Source organism: Sinocyclocheilus rhinocerous, unplaced genomic scaffold (genome assembly GCF_001515625.1).
Source record: "Sinocyclocheilus rhinocerous isolate Xijiao unplaced genomic scaffold, SAMN03320098_v1.1 scaffold3939, whole genome shotgun sequence".
In the NCBI taxonomy this organism is placed as follows: Eukaryota; Metazoa; Chordata; class Actinopteri; order Cypriniformes; family Cyprinidae; genus Sinocyclocheilus; species Sinocyclocheilus rhinocerous.
The window spans coordinates 18,205-32,289 of NW_015631054.1; the positions used below are offsets into that span (position 1 = coordinate 18,205).

A 14,085-nucleotide genomic window follows, 5' to 3' on the forward strand; every position below is an offset into this window, starting at 1 on the left:
AAAAAGAAGAGAAAAAAGAACATTAGTATATCATAATTAGTATCACACATTAGATATTATTTCAAGACAAACACATAAAGGAGTGTAAATCAGCACTGCACACATTCTTTTCTACCACCCAAGACATGAGTGCTGTTGTTGTAAATAGGGAGCTTTTTCATCATCTTCTTCTTTTTTAATGGCGACTGAAAGAGGAAGCAGAGCGGGAAATAACGGACATATTTTTAAAATTTCAGTAATCCACCAATAGGAATAAGGGAAGACACAAAGCAACCAATAGCATTGTTGAATGGGCTGAGATGTGGACTGCCACTAACCTGCCAGCAGTTTATATGTGTTTTTCCAAATAAAAGCCAAATGTTAACCATAACCCAGTTGTAATGATAATAGTAATGGCAACCAGGTGTGGTTTAAACAATATATATCTGCGCATGTGCAGCATGGGGGCAGAGGCCCTGGGAGTGTGCGTGGTGGCAGCACGTCACAATTGTAGCCGCTAATAAAATACCAACGTTGCCTTTCAACTGTGAAGCTGTTTTATTTAATGGACTCACAAGACCAGAACATGGTGTCAGAAGTGGCTTTTTGAAAGGAACATATATGGTACGGAGCGGAGTATGAAAGTTGAGAAGAAAAGTTAAGAGTGCATGCACATGTGGATTACAAACACAGAAGATGGAAGGATTGCAGCCGCCTCCGAAACTTCAACTTACCGGTAATGTTGCTGAGAATTGGAGACGATTCAAGCAACGATTTCTCTTGTACTTATCTGCAATTGATGGAGATCGTAAAGGGGAAAAGATGAAAGCATCATTGTTTCTTCATGTGGTGGGTGATGAAGCATTGGAGGTATATAATAATTTCACTTTTGAAGAAGGAGAGAGTTTGCGATTGCAGCCAATAATGGATAAATTTGAAGTGTTTTGTATCCCGAAGAGGAATGTTACTTATGAGAGGCATTGATTTTTTACATGCATGCAGAGGAGTGGGGAAACCATTGATCAATATGTGACGGAGTTGAGACATAGGAGTAAAACGTGTGAGTTTGGCGAGTTAACAGATTCTCTGATAAAAGACAGAATTGTGTGTGGAATACCTGACAATGGATTGAGGGAGCGACTGCTCAGGGAACAAAATTTGGATTTGGAGAAAGCGCTTTCGCTTTGCAGAGCAGCAGAAACTGTAAAGACACAAGCAAAAGAGTTGTTAAATGAGAGCTGTACTGTGGATGTTGTAAAGAAATGTCAGACACCACCTAGCGGACGTGTAAGGAAAACAACGTTCAAGGAAAGGGGCAGAGTAACGGATGAGAAGCGTCAAAGAATATGTGATCGTTGTAGGATGCAACATCCGCCCAGAAAATGTCCAGCTTATGGTAAAAAATGCAACAATTGTGATAAAAATAATCATTATGCACATTGTTGTAAAAGCAAGAGATCATTTAACCAAGTGAATGCAGTTACTGAGTGTGAATTGGAAGAATTTTATGTAGATGCAGTAACCGAATGTGAAAGTTACCAGAAAGAGTGGATTGTACATCTACAAATAAATGGTTGCACAATTGCATGTAAGCTGGATACAGGAGCCCAAGTTAATATAATGTCTGAAGTTGAGTTTAACAAGTTGAAACCAAGGCCAAAACTGCACTCTGCTAATGTAAAAGTAACTGGATATTCTGGAACAGATATACCAGTGAAAGGAAAATGTGTTGTGAAAGTACAATATAAAGAGAAGACATATCATTTGTCATTTGTGGTGGTGCCGGAGGATGTACCAGCACTTTTAGGCTTGGCTGCTTGTGAGAGGCTGAACTTGGTGAGAAGAGTGCTGGTTGTTGAAGAGACAAATTAATCTGAAGATGAATCCGTCTTAAGAGAGTATGAGGAACTGTTTAAAGGCTTGGGTTGCTTGCCAGGAGTGCATAACATCCAAGTAGATGAAACTGTACCACCAGTTGTCCATCCATGTCGAAAAGTACCGTTTGCACTTAAACAACAATTAAAGAAAGAACTGGACAGAATGGAGAGTTTAGGTGTGATACGGAAAATTGATGAGCCCACTGAGTGGGTTAGTTCCTTGGTAATTGTTGACAAGAAGAATGGAAAGTTGAGAATTTGTCTTGATCCCAGAGATTTGAACAGAGCAATTAAGAGAGAGCATTTTAAGCTTCCCACACATGAAGAGATTATGGCACAGTTTGCAAATGCTAAATATTTCAACAAACTCAATGCATCTTCAGGCTTTTGGCAGTTGAAGTTGGATGAGGTTAGCTCGAAGTTATGCTCATTTAACACCCCATATGGAAGATATTGTTTTTTGAGGCTTCCTTTTGGAATTGCTTCGGCTCCTGAGGTGTATCATAAAACAGTACATATGATATATGAACACATGGATGGTGTTGATTCATCAATGGATGATATAATTGTTTGGGGTGCTTCAAAGGAAGAGCGTGACGCAAGGCTAAGGAAAGTTCTAGAAGCAACGAGAAGTGCAAATTTGAAGTTGAATAGAGAAAAGTGCCAATTTGGAGTAACAGAGTTGACATTTCTGGGTGACATTGTCAGTAGTAAAGGAGTGCGACCAGATCCCATGAAGGTTTCTGCTAGGGATGCACCGATACCGATACTGGTATCGGTATTGGGCCCGATACTGAGCTCTTGTACTCGTACTCGTACTCGTTAAAATGCCCCGATACCAAACGCCGATACCACACAGCATGTGATAAGTGCCATATTCAGACAATGAAACACCGACAACAGAACAACAGGGACTACCTCTCTCGTCTTGCCCTGTTCGGATACTGTTTGCCGCTGCTTGGACCTTTGCATCGTTATTGGATACCCCTCGTGTCAAGCCCTCTGGATATTGTTAGCCGCTTATCGACCACGCCCGTTTTGGATTACTCTTCTGTCTTGCCCTCATTATACCTGTTTGCCATTGTTCGACCCTGCCTGTGTTTCTGACCTCTTCTGTTTTAATAAAGCTCGCACATGGATCCGCACATCTCACGTCTCGTCAGCCCCGTTACAACAACGTTATGCATTATCTGTGTTTTACACACCAGGTAAATTAATGTTCATGGCTGACACCCTGTCCAGAGCTGTCGATCCGAATTCTACATCTAGTGAGAAATTGACTGAGGATATTCAAGCATATGTGAACATGGTTCTGGAAACCTTGCCTGTCGCTGACTCCAAGATGAAGTTAATGGGTAAAGAGACTGAACGAGATCAAGTGCTCCAACAGGTGAAACCGTATGTCATGGATGGCTGGCCAGATAAAAAACAAAATTGTGTGGCAGAGGTGTATGAGTTTTGGAACTGCAAGGATGAACTGTCTGTTTGTGATGAGATTCTGTATAAAGGAAATAAAATAGTGATTCCCAGAAGTCTGAGAAATCAGATGTTGGTGAAAATTCATGAAGGCCATTTAGGAATTGAGAAGTGTAAGAAGAGAGCTCGTGAGGTCATGTATTGGCCTGGAATCAATCAAGACATTACAACTGTCATGTCAAAATGCCAGACGCGTGTTAAACATCAATATAGTAATCCAAGAGAGCCTCTACAACCACATCCAGTACCTGAAAGACCATATCAAAAAGTAGGTGCAGACATTTTTACATGTCATGGAAAAATTACCTTTTGGTTACTGGCTATTACTCATTTCATCCTGAGGTGTGTGTGTTAAGCACAATTACAGCAGAAAATGTTATCTCATGCATGAAGTCAATTTTTGCTCGACATGGAGTACCACAGGAAGTCTTTACTGATAATGGCCCTCAATTTATTAATGCCAGCTTTCGGAGCTTTGCAGAAGAATCTTCTGTTAACACGACATGGTGAAAAAATCAAGAAATACAAAGAACAACAAAGGGCTAAGCAGAAGTCATATTACGATAAAGGAACTCGTCAGTTGCCCGAGCTTGGTGTTGGCGAGGAGGTTAGATTCAAAGATAAATCCAATATTTGGAATCAGAAAGGCATTGTAATTGAACAAGTTCAACCAAGATCTTACAATGTTGAAATGCCAAGTGGTGCTGTGTTAAGGAGGAATCGTCAACATTTCTTGAAAGACGTATCTGCTGAGTCAGAACAAACAGAGCAAATTGAAAGGACTGAGATGCCTTTGAGAAGATCTGTTCGTGTACGGAAATGTCTTGAGAGACTTATTGAAACATGCTGAGAGATTTATCAAAACATGCTGAAATATTTATTGAAACATGCTGAAATATTTATTATTTATTAGTAGTGTGTAAATTATGTTCTTTATGAATTGTGTTAAGTGTGGCTAAGATTTATGATTGTTATCTGTGTATTTAAAAAAAAAGGAAGATGTAATGATAATAGTAATGGCAACCAAGTGTGGTTTAAACAATATATATCTGCGCATGTGCAGCATGGGGGCAGAGGCCCTGGGAGTGTGCGTGGTGGCAGCACGTCACAATTGTAGCCGCTAATAAAATACCAACGTTGCCTTTCAACTGTGAAGCTGTTTTATTTAATGGACTCACAAGACCAGAACACCAGTCAGCAAATTATCTGGCTCATATCAACAGCTAAAGTGTGGCCCAGATTAGTTTGTGTTCGCCGGCTCAAAACTGGTCCACATCTTTTTAGCCAGAACTGAACCTAAACAGTGCCATAACCCAACCCAGAGAGAGCCAAACAATAATTTGTGAGATGCGGCCCAGATCCGGTTCAGTTGTGGCTGACTTCTGTCAGCCAGACTCAGGTTGAGTCATCGCCGTCATTCCACGCGGTATGTGGGCCAGAAGAATGTGGGAGATGTGGGCCAGAACTGGGCCAGATGTCATTTGCTATCTGGGGTCTGAGCAAAGGCTGCCCTGTTAGCAAATTTCCTTTGGCGCGGATCTGGCCCATATTCAACAGCTAAAGTGTGGCCCAGATTAGTTTGTGTTCGCCGGCCCAAAACTGGTCCACATCTTTTTAGCCAGAACTGAACCTAAACAGTGCCATAACCCAACCCAGAGTGAGCCAAATAATAAAAACAGATGTGGCTGATATATGGACCTTATATGGTATTCTTATATGGCTAAGTTCTGTAAAGGGCTGATGGCCCTTATGTGGCCCACATGTGGCTGATAAACCAAATGCCATTATTTAACCATATTTACACCACACCTATTTATTTATTTATTTTTAAATACCCATTACCCAAGTAAATCTTAAACACAAAAATGGATTCACACTCATTTTTAAAATGTTTATTGTAGAATTTTATTATTATTTAACAACAGAGCCCAATCTATTAAATAAAATTTCTATTTATTTTTAGATACAATAAGCAACACTAAAAAAATTTAAAAAAATGTATGCAAACATATAAACTGCACATTTGCACATTGCAATTTTCTAGCAACAAGATGTGGACACTGAATGACTTGCCTGCGGTAAAGGTAATGCTGTTTTATTGGCATTTTTCCGCGGTTGCAAAACTGATTGAGATTACATGACATGAGCGTGTTTATTTCGCATTATAACCGGTTGTAATTAGTAGAAAAGAGTTTTAAAGGGAAGGAATGATGATATTTGGCTCACTCAGGGTTGGGTTATGGCACTGTTTTGGTTCAGTTCTGGCTAAAAAGATGTGGACCAGTTTTGGGCCGGCAAACACGAACTAATCTGGGCCACACTTTAGCTGTTGATATGATCCAGATCTGCGCCAAAGGAAATTTGCTGACTGGGTCACTCTCTGTGCTTCCGCTTGCAGCGGTATGTCACGCCACATCAAAGAGCGTCAAAACGGCATTTATGGATTTAATTTCCTGATAAAATAACATAATTTTAAGGATGAGACTTTGTTTCTTATCGAAAAAATCAAAACACAAACCTTACGATTACAGAATGTAATGTATAGTAATAATGTATAGTGAAGATTTATTCACGGCTATGAATTGAAACGGATTAAGGAAAAGTCCCTCTAATTCTAAATCCATGGCAAAACATATACGGTTAAAGTTTGGCCCATACGTGCTCAGCCATGCCATACCTAGGCCAAATGTGACAGCTATCAGCTACATTTGGCCCAAACACTCTTGCTATCTGGGTAGACTACACTGCTCTATAAAAGTGATTGTTGTCTCTATTTTAGGTATTTCCATAGCTAGTTTTGGCCAGATTACCCATTTTAAATAAGGTATAGACCCACTAAATGAACGGGTCCAGATCGGATCCGGTCCGGATGAGTTACTTAATCAGCGGGTCCTGATCGGATCCTTTTCTTTATCAACGGGTCCGGATCGGATCCGGGCCGGATGAACCGCTTTATTAGCGGATACGGGTAGGGTCTGGACCGGAACCGGTCCGGATCCGTAATCCTTATCTGTTCCGGATCCGTTGCGCTGTGCAAGTGGACTCCGATACGGACCCGTTTTGCAGATCCGTTCTGGAGCTTGTGGTGACTCCGGGGCGAATCCGCTCCGGAGTCATTTTGCTATCTGGGCTGCTTACACAAATGTAGCAAATACATTACTTATAAGCTTTCCATTGAAAAACAGCGATCTATCGTCGATGCTAGAGGCTTAGGGGGTATGAGGACTGGAATTGGGAACCACTGTTTTAGACCACACAAGAAAAAAAAAAACACTGTTGGTTACAGGCATCACTTGTGAGTTAGTAAAGTAGACTCCAGTGACATGTCCACAGAGACAGATCTACAGGGCGTTTCGAGAGTCAAACATGTTAAAAACACCAGAATCTGTCGATGCTTATACACCAAAAGGGGCAGTTAGGGCCATGACTGTGCCTCATGGGCAGCACGCCAAAATATAGCACTTGGGTGTCCCAAGTTCAAGTCCTAGCTCGTGAACCTTTCCCAATCAACCCCACCACCTCTCTCTCTCTCTCTCTCTCTCTCTCTCTCTCTCTCTCTCTTTGCTACTTTACTTCCTGTCAAGAATCTACACTGTCTTATCAAAAAATGGCAAAAATAAGCTAGTTTTTATTTTAGTTTTATTTTAATAACATTTACATGTATAACTTAATAAATAATGAATATAATTAAATGTTTTGTTAATTGTTTTGAGGGCATTTTTGTTTACTGTTGTACAATAAATACATTTCTAACTGTTAAATCTGGGACCTGAAGCAATACAGCATCACGGCATCCTACTGGTAGAATGTGATAGAGTGGAAATATAAAACAAAGTGTTAAAGTGTAAGCAATAAAGGTGTATGAGTGTCATCTAGAGGACATTTTGAGAAAGACATTGAAAAGATGTGGTCTCAATTAGTCAATCCTTTAGAGAATCTCTGTGAGAAAGTACAACAACGTCTTTATAAGCTCTTTTATTTCTGTTGAGGAAGAAGTCATTTTACCTTAGTTCATGAGTTCATTTTATGTCACCCTATAGCAAATATTATGCTATTATTAGACAACATTATATGACATCAGTGTGTAGTGCTGCTAAGCAAGCAGACATCAACCAAGTGAACATAAAGTACATGGACCAAACACAGAAAAGTGTGTGTATGTCAAACGCACTCACCTTAAATATCCTCAACCACAACTAGCTGAGATTTAACAGATTGGTTGGTTTGAATTTTCATTACCAAAACAAGTTGCAACTTTCAAGCAGAACTGTCCAATTTATGTGCTACTACCATCACCAGATGGATTCACAGAAATAAGTGTTCACACTTTTCTTTGAAATCAACCTAAGATAATTTACATACTATATGTGACTATACATATTAAGATAGTAAGTCAAATATTATAACATTAAAGAATACACATTTGACCTGAAACCTAACTACAAATAATTTAAAATAAATTACGCTAATTCAAGAAAAGGATAATTGAGGGAATAAAATATTGACACCCTCATTTCCAGGCATGGGCACTTGGCACCGCCTGCTCTCTAAAAGTAACACCCCCACGACCTTCATCATAAATTTAGAGAGAAGAACAAGTGAGTGGGTCAGAAAATAAGAGAGATGTGGACCGCTCTAATCATCTGCCTGTATCTTTCCTTTAAATTTAATTCTGCAGCTTCAATCCTCCGATCAGGTACCTGTCAGCTTCAGGGACGCTTCAGGTTGAATGGAATGTACCAGGCTGGAGATGTCATACTAGGAGGCCTGTTTGAGGTTCACTTCCTCACAGTGTTTCCAGAGCTAAGCTTCAGAACAGAGCCGAAGCCACCGTACTGTGAGCAGTGAGTCTGGAGTGTTTAAGTATAGCTATACAAGGATATACCCAAGCTATACAGTGTTTATTGTTTATGTGAATTTGCTCAAATGGTGTTTCACTTATTTTTTGTATTACCTTTTTAGAACTGTTAAATATCAACATTTATCCTACTTTTTCGTAGATTTGATATGGCAAGTTTCCAGCAGGCACAAACTATGGTTTTTGCTATAGATGAGATCAATAAGAATCCAGACCTGCTGCCTAACATCACTCTTGGTTACCAACTTTATGACAACTGTGTGATGCTAGGAATGGCATTCCGGGCTGCCTTATCCCTGGTTAGTGGAACAGAGGTGTACTTCTCTAACCTCAACTGCACTGGCCCTCCTCCGGTGATTGGGATTGTTGGGGATTCAAATTCCACTCCTTCTATTGCGATTTCCAGTGTTCTGGGGCTATTTCGAGTACCTATAGTAAGATGAAATTAAATTACTAATAGATTGTATTTACATTTTATGTACTTTTCTGTACTGTTTCTGTATACTCATTTTCATTAGGTGCAGAATTTTTTTATTGCTTAAAATGATTTTTATGTAAATAATAGTCCTGCAGCTGTCTTTCTTTTTCTTGCTCTTTGTCTCTCCTCTTGCTTTTGCCTTATTAGGTTAGCTACTTTGCCACCTGTTCCTGTTTGAGTAACAGAAAAAAATACCCCTCTTTCTTCAGAACAATCCCCAGTGATGCTTTCCAAGTGAGGGCAATGATCAAGATTTTAAAACATTTTGGATGGACCTGGGTTGGTCTTGTCTACAGTGATGATGACTATGGCAACCACGCTGCTCAATCCTTCCTCCAAGATGTGCAGGTGTTTGGAGGGTGTGTTGCTTTTTCTGAAATCTTGCCTCTAGATAACAACCGCAAATATATTCAGCATACAGTGGGATTGATACAAGCCTCTACAGCGAGAGTAGTTGTGGTGTTCTCCACTTCAACATATCTGTTGCCTTTGATGGATGAAGTGGTATTGCAGAATGTAACAGACAGACAATGGATTGCAAGTGAAGCCTGGGCTACTTCACCTGTATTTCACACTCAGCGTCTTTTGCCCTTCCTAGGGGGCACACTGGGCATTGCCATTAGGCGTGGAGAGATCCAAGGACTTCATGAATTTCTTCTACATCTCCGTCCTAATAATGATCAAAGAAACAATATGGTGAGAATCTTCTGGGAGAACATGTTTAAGTGCAGATTTAACATTGGAGGAAGAGGAGAAAAAATGTGTTCAGGGCAAGAGGATCTGAGCAACACATATACAGCATACACTGATGTTTCAGAGCTGAGGGCCTCATATAATGTGTATAAAACAGTTTATTCCCTGGCACATGCGCTTCATGACCTGATGCAGTGTGTGGAGGGGAGAGGACCATTCAGTGGGAACAGCTGTGCAGATATAACCAACTTACAGCCCTGGCAAGTAAGGAACAAATATATAGTGCAGATTTAAATCACATAAAAGAAAGAATTATACACAAAATTAAAATAAGTAGCATAACATTTAACACCTATCCTATCTACAAACTGTACAGCTGGTTCACTACCTACAGAACGTGAACTTCACCACAGGCTTTGGGGATCTTGTGTCATTTGATGAGAATGGAGATGCTCTGGCCATCTATGATGTGATGAACTGGCAGCCGAGCTCTGATGGGTCAATCGTTGTCCGCACAGTTGGTGTGGTAGATGAAGGGGCGGCAACAGGAAAGGTGCTCACACTGGATGAGGAAGCATTATACTGGAACTTTGAGACAAAAAAAGTAATTAACATTACATGTTAATCATCTTTTTTTGCAGATACATAGCCTAAATACTAGTCAAAGCTATGATAAGAAAAATGAGAATAAATTAATGGGAAGACCAAGCTTGTTATCATGTAAAACAGATGACAGATACATGACAGATGATGTCTCTTTCAGCCCCCACAGTCTGTGTGCAGTGAGAGCTGCTCCCCAGGAACCAGACGTGCCAGGAGGAAGGGCCTTCCTGTCTGCTGTTTTGACTGCTTGCCATGTGCAGATGGAGAAATTTCTAATACAACCGGTGATGACATTATTAACAGTAAAAAAATAATAATAATAATTTCCTATTCTAACATTCAAATATCATTAGATTTTTTTCCTCTCTCATGAGCTCTCTCTTCATTTTTTTACCCCTTCAATTTATGTCTCTCTTACAGATGCTAATGAGTGTACAATATGTCCAGATGATTTCTGGTCCAATCCAGATAAAGACAGGTGTGTTCCTAAAGAAGAAGAGTTCTTATCATATGAGGATCCTTTGGGAATCTCTCTGACCACTGCTTCCCTGCTTGGCACCTGCCTCTGTGCTCTTGTGATGATCATATTTGCTCTTCACCGTAACACTCCCATAGTACGTGCCAACAATTCAGAGCTCAGCTTCCTGTTGCTGTTCTCGCTCAAACTGTGTTTTTTGTGTGTGCTGCTGTTCATTGGCCGGCCACAATTATGGACGTGTCAGTTAAGACATGCTGTGTTTGGCATAAGCTTTGTCTTGTGCATCTCCAGCATCCTGGTCAAGACTATGGTGGTAATAGCCGTATTCAAGTCATCTCGGCCAGAGGGTAGAGGTGCGATGAAATGGTTTGGGACAGCACAGCAAAGAAGCACAGTTATGGTGCTAACAGCCCTCCAGGTGGCAATATGCATTGTCTGGCTATCAAATGCTTCTCCAACACCACATAAAAATAGCCAGTATGTCAGCTCCAAAATAGTATATGAATGTGCCATTAGCTCAGTGGCTGGGTTTGCAGTGCTTCTGGGCTACATTGGCTTCCTAGCAGCAGTAAGTTTCCTGTTAGCTTTCCTGGCAAGGAACCTTCCAGATCATTTTAACGAAGCGAAGTTCATCACCTTTAGCATGCTGATCTTCTGTGCTGTGTGGATAGCATTTGTTCCAGCATATGTGAGCTCACCAGGGAAATATGCAGTGGCCGTGGAGATATTTGCCATCCTAGCTTCTAGTTTTGGATTACTGGTGGCCATATTTGCCCCAAAGTGCTACATCATCCTTTTACATCCAGAGAAAAACACTAAAAAAAACATCATGGGAAGAGAAACACAAAATAAGTAGTTCTACATCACTGTGATATAAAATTGCGAATTCTAATTTGACTTGCGAATTCTCCTTTTGAGTTTCATTTTCATAAACAAGTAAGCAAAACCTTTTGCAATGTCTACTGTTTTGTAGTAGACCTATAATCATTAACATATAAGTTATCAATTTGTCAAAATAAAGGTTCTTTGTCAAAAGTGTAGCTGTAACGCTGGTGAACTCAGAGATGAGTGAGAGTAGGAACCATGTATAGTGAGATTGTTAACACAATAAAAATACAACAACAGACTAGGAAAATAACAGAAAACCAAGGAACATGACTGAGGACATCAACGATACAACCATTCATGGACAAGACTTGACAAAGAACACATGAAACCCTGGGGTTTAAATATACAAAAGGTAATTGGCAAAGAAAACACACCTGGGAACAATCAGAGAACTGATCAGCAAGAAAACTATAAATTGACTACGAAATGGGGCACCAGATAGGAAGACATGTAATGTGTCACAGCAGTGATGTATGAAGCACTGCTTATACAGAAGACACTTTTAAACCAAGCAGCTGTCTCAAGCACTCAGTCTTTAAGCAATAAAGTATTAAAGCAATAAAGGTAAATGGAACGCAAGACATAAACCCACAAGGGGTAATCAATGTACAGGGAAAAGGCAAAAATCGGATTGCTTGAAATATTTTGGCACTGCTAAATCTAGAAATAAAATGCATTTTCTAAGGAATGTGGGGTGATGAAAGGTATGGAAGGAAGAGCTGAAAACTTGCCACTTCCATCAGCACTTAAGTGTTGAAAAAAAAAAGAAATAAATAATCTTTCTCTATGCTTTCACTATTCCTTAATCCCTCTGTTTCAGTTTGTACTATTCTAATGTCTGAAATGTTGTCTCGTGTTTATTGCCACTTTATGAGAAATATCTTGTTGTATTTCTTATTTGTAAGTCGCTTTAGATAAAACAAAAGCTAAATTAATACAAAAAAAAAAAAAAAGTAATGAAGTAGTGGAGAGCGGGGCACAACATAACACTTTTTGACTTTCTCAGTTTGTGTAAATCCACTTGGGGTTCAGAGTATAATATTTTATCCACAGTAATTTCACACTTGTCTAGTACAAATATGTCACTTTGTTTCATAATTACAGTGTATACGTTTTTCTTTATTTACCCTCAGAAAATGGAAGTGAAATGTGACAACATGGCCCATAGGTGGGGTACATTGTAACATCTGAGGGGCACGTTGTAACATGACCATATGTATGCATATATTTTATATAGGTGCAAAACAGGAAATAATTATATAAAAATCTGAATATGTAAATGTAAATTGTGAATATATACTTATAACTACATATTCAGGTTTACTTCTATATATTCAGACATAACAATATATTCAGACTTATAAGTCTGAATATATAGGAAGTAAATCTGAATATATAGTTATAAATCTGAATATATAAATGTAAATTGTGAATATATAGAAGTAAATCGGAATATATAGTTATGACTCTGAATATATAAATGTAAATTGTAAATATATAGAAGTAAATATGAATATGTAGTTATAAGTCTGAATATATAGAAGCAAATCTGAATATATAGTTATAAGTCTGAATATATAAAAGCAAATCTGAATATGTAGTTATAAGTCTGAAAATATAGAAGTAAATCTGAATATATAGTTATAAGTCTGAATATATAAAAGCAAATCTTAATATATAGTTATAAGTCTGAATATATAGACGTAAATCTGAACATATAGTTATTGTCACGTTTATGTTCTGTGTTTCTGTTCTCCCTGCCTTGACCTAGTTTTCCTGTGTTGCTTGATTATTTCATTAGTTTCCACCTGTGTTCGTTAATCATCCTATTAGTCCATCGTTTGAGTTAGTATTTATAGCCCTGCCTTTCCTCAGTTTCTTTGTCCTGTCTCCGTCGTGTAAAGAGGTTGTTTTCTGCTACGTTCCCATGAAGATTAATTAAAGACTCTGTACGTTTGACTATCTGCCTCCTTTGTACTCCTTCGAGCTCCTTTCCCCTGGCAACCCGTGACAGAAGACAGAACCTAAAAACAAAAAGAAGGGATGACTGCTGAAGACAAGTTGTGGGGTTTGCGGCAGGCCAGTCGGAGGTTGGAACGGTATGTGGAGGATTTCCTCGAGCTTACTAACCAGCTCAGCTGGCACGATGCCGCTCTTGGTGCGTGCTTTCTGCTGGGGCTGGACGGCAAGATGATCTGTGATCTGCCCGTGAGCGATTTTATTTTATTTTTTTCCTGATCGAGCTGATCAATCTCGTTCTTTATTTAAACAGTTAAAATTTAGAAGTTGAAGAAATAAAGGAAAAGTTTCAGTCTCGCCGTCCAGTTCCCTCTGAGGCACGCCGCGTCTCGCCAGCTCACCCCATGCCAGGAACCTCCACATACCGCACCAACGGCTCAGACCACCTGCCCTGCCCCAAATACCCCCGTATCCTCCGGAGCTCCATCATTGTCCTCAGCACAGAAACGCCAGCCGTTCCCGAGACAAGCCTGCTGGCCGCCGTTGACTCGGGCCCGCCGGCCGCCGCTGACTCAGCGCTCTTGGACATGGCGCTACCTCCAGAGTTCTCGGCTCCTATCCTCACCCCAGAATCCGCTCTAGAAAGTTCTCCTTCGTCTCCGCTGGTCCCGTTCAGCTCTCCATCGTCCCCCGAGTCTCCTTAGTCTCCGCTGGTCCCGTCCAGCTCTCCATCGTCCCCCGAGTCTCCTTCGTCTCCGCTGGTCCCGTCCAGCCCTCCTTCGTTTCCTGATTCCTC

At 40.1% G+C, this 14,085-nt stretch overlaps 1 protein-coding gene across 1 annotated transcript; it reads left to right on the plus strand.

The window, feature by feature from the left end:
• The first annotated feature begins 8,066 nt into the window (after positions 1–8,066).
• On the plus strand, positions 8,067–11,298 carry LOC107741380 (extracellular calcium-sensing receptor-like). Its single transcript, XM_016554087.1, has 6 exons — positions 8,067–8,176; positions 8,333–8,624; positions 8,816–9,625; positions 9,738–9,965; positions 10,134–10,248; positions 10,385–11,298. The coding sequence occupies exons 1-6, from the start codon at positions 8,067–8,069 to the stop codon at positions 11,296–11,298; spliced, it is 2,469 nt and encodes an 822-aa protein (XP_016409573.1).
• Positions 11,299–14,085: the final 2,787 nt, after the last annotated feature.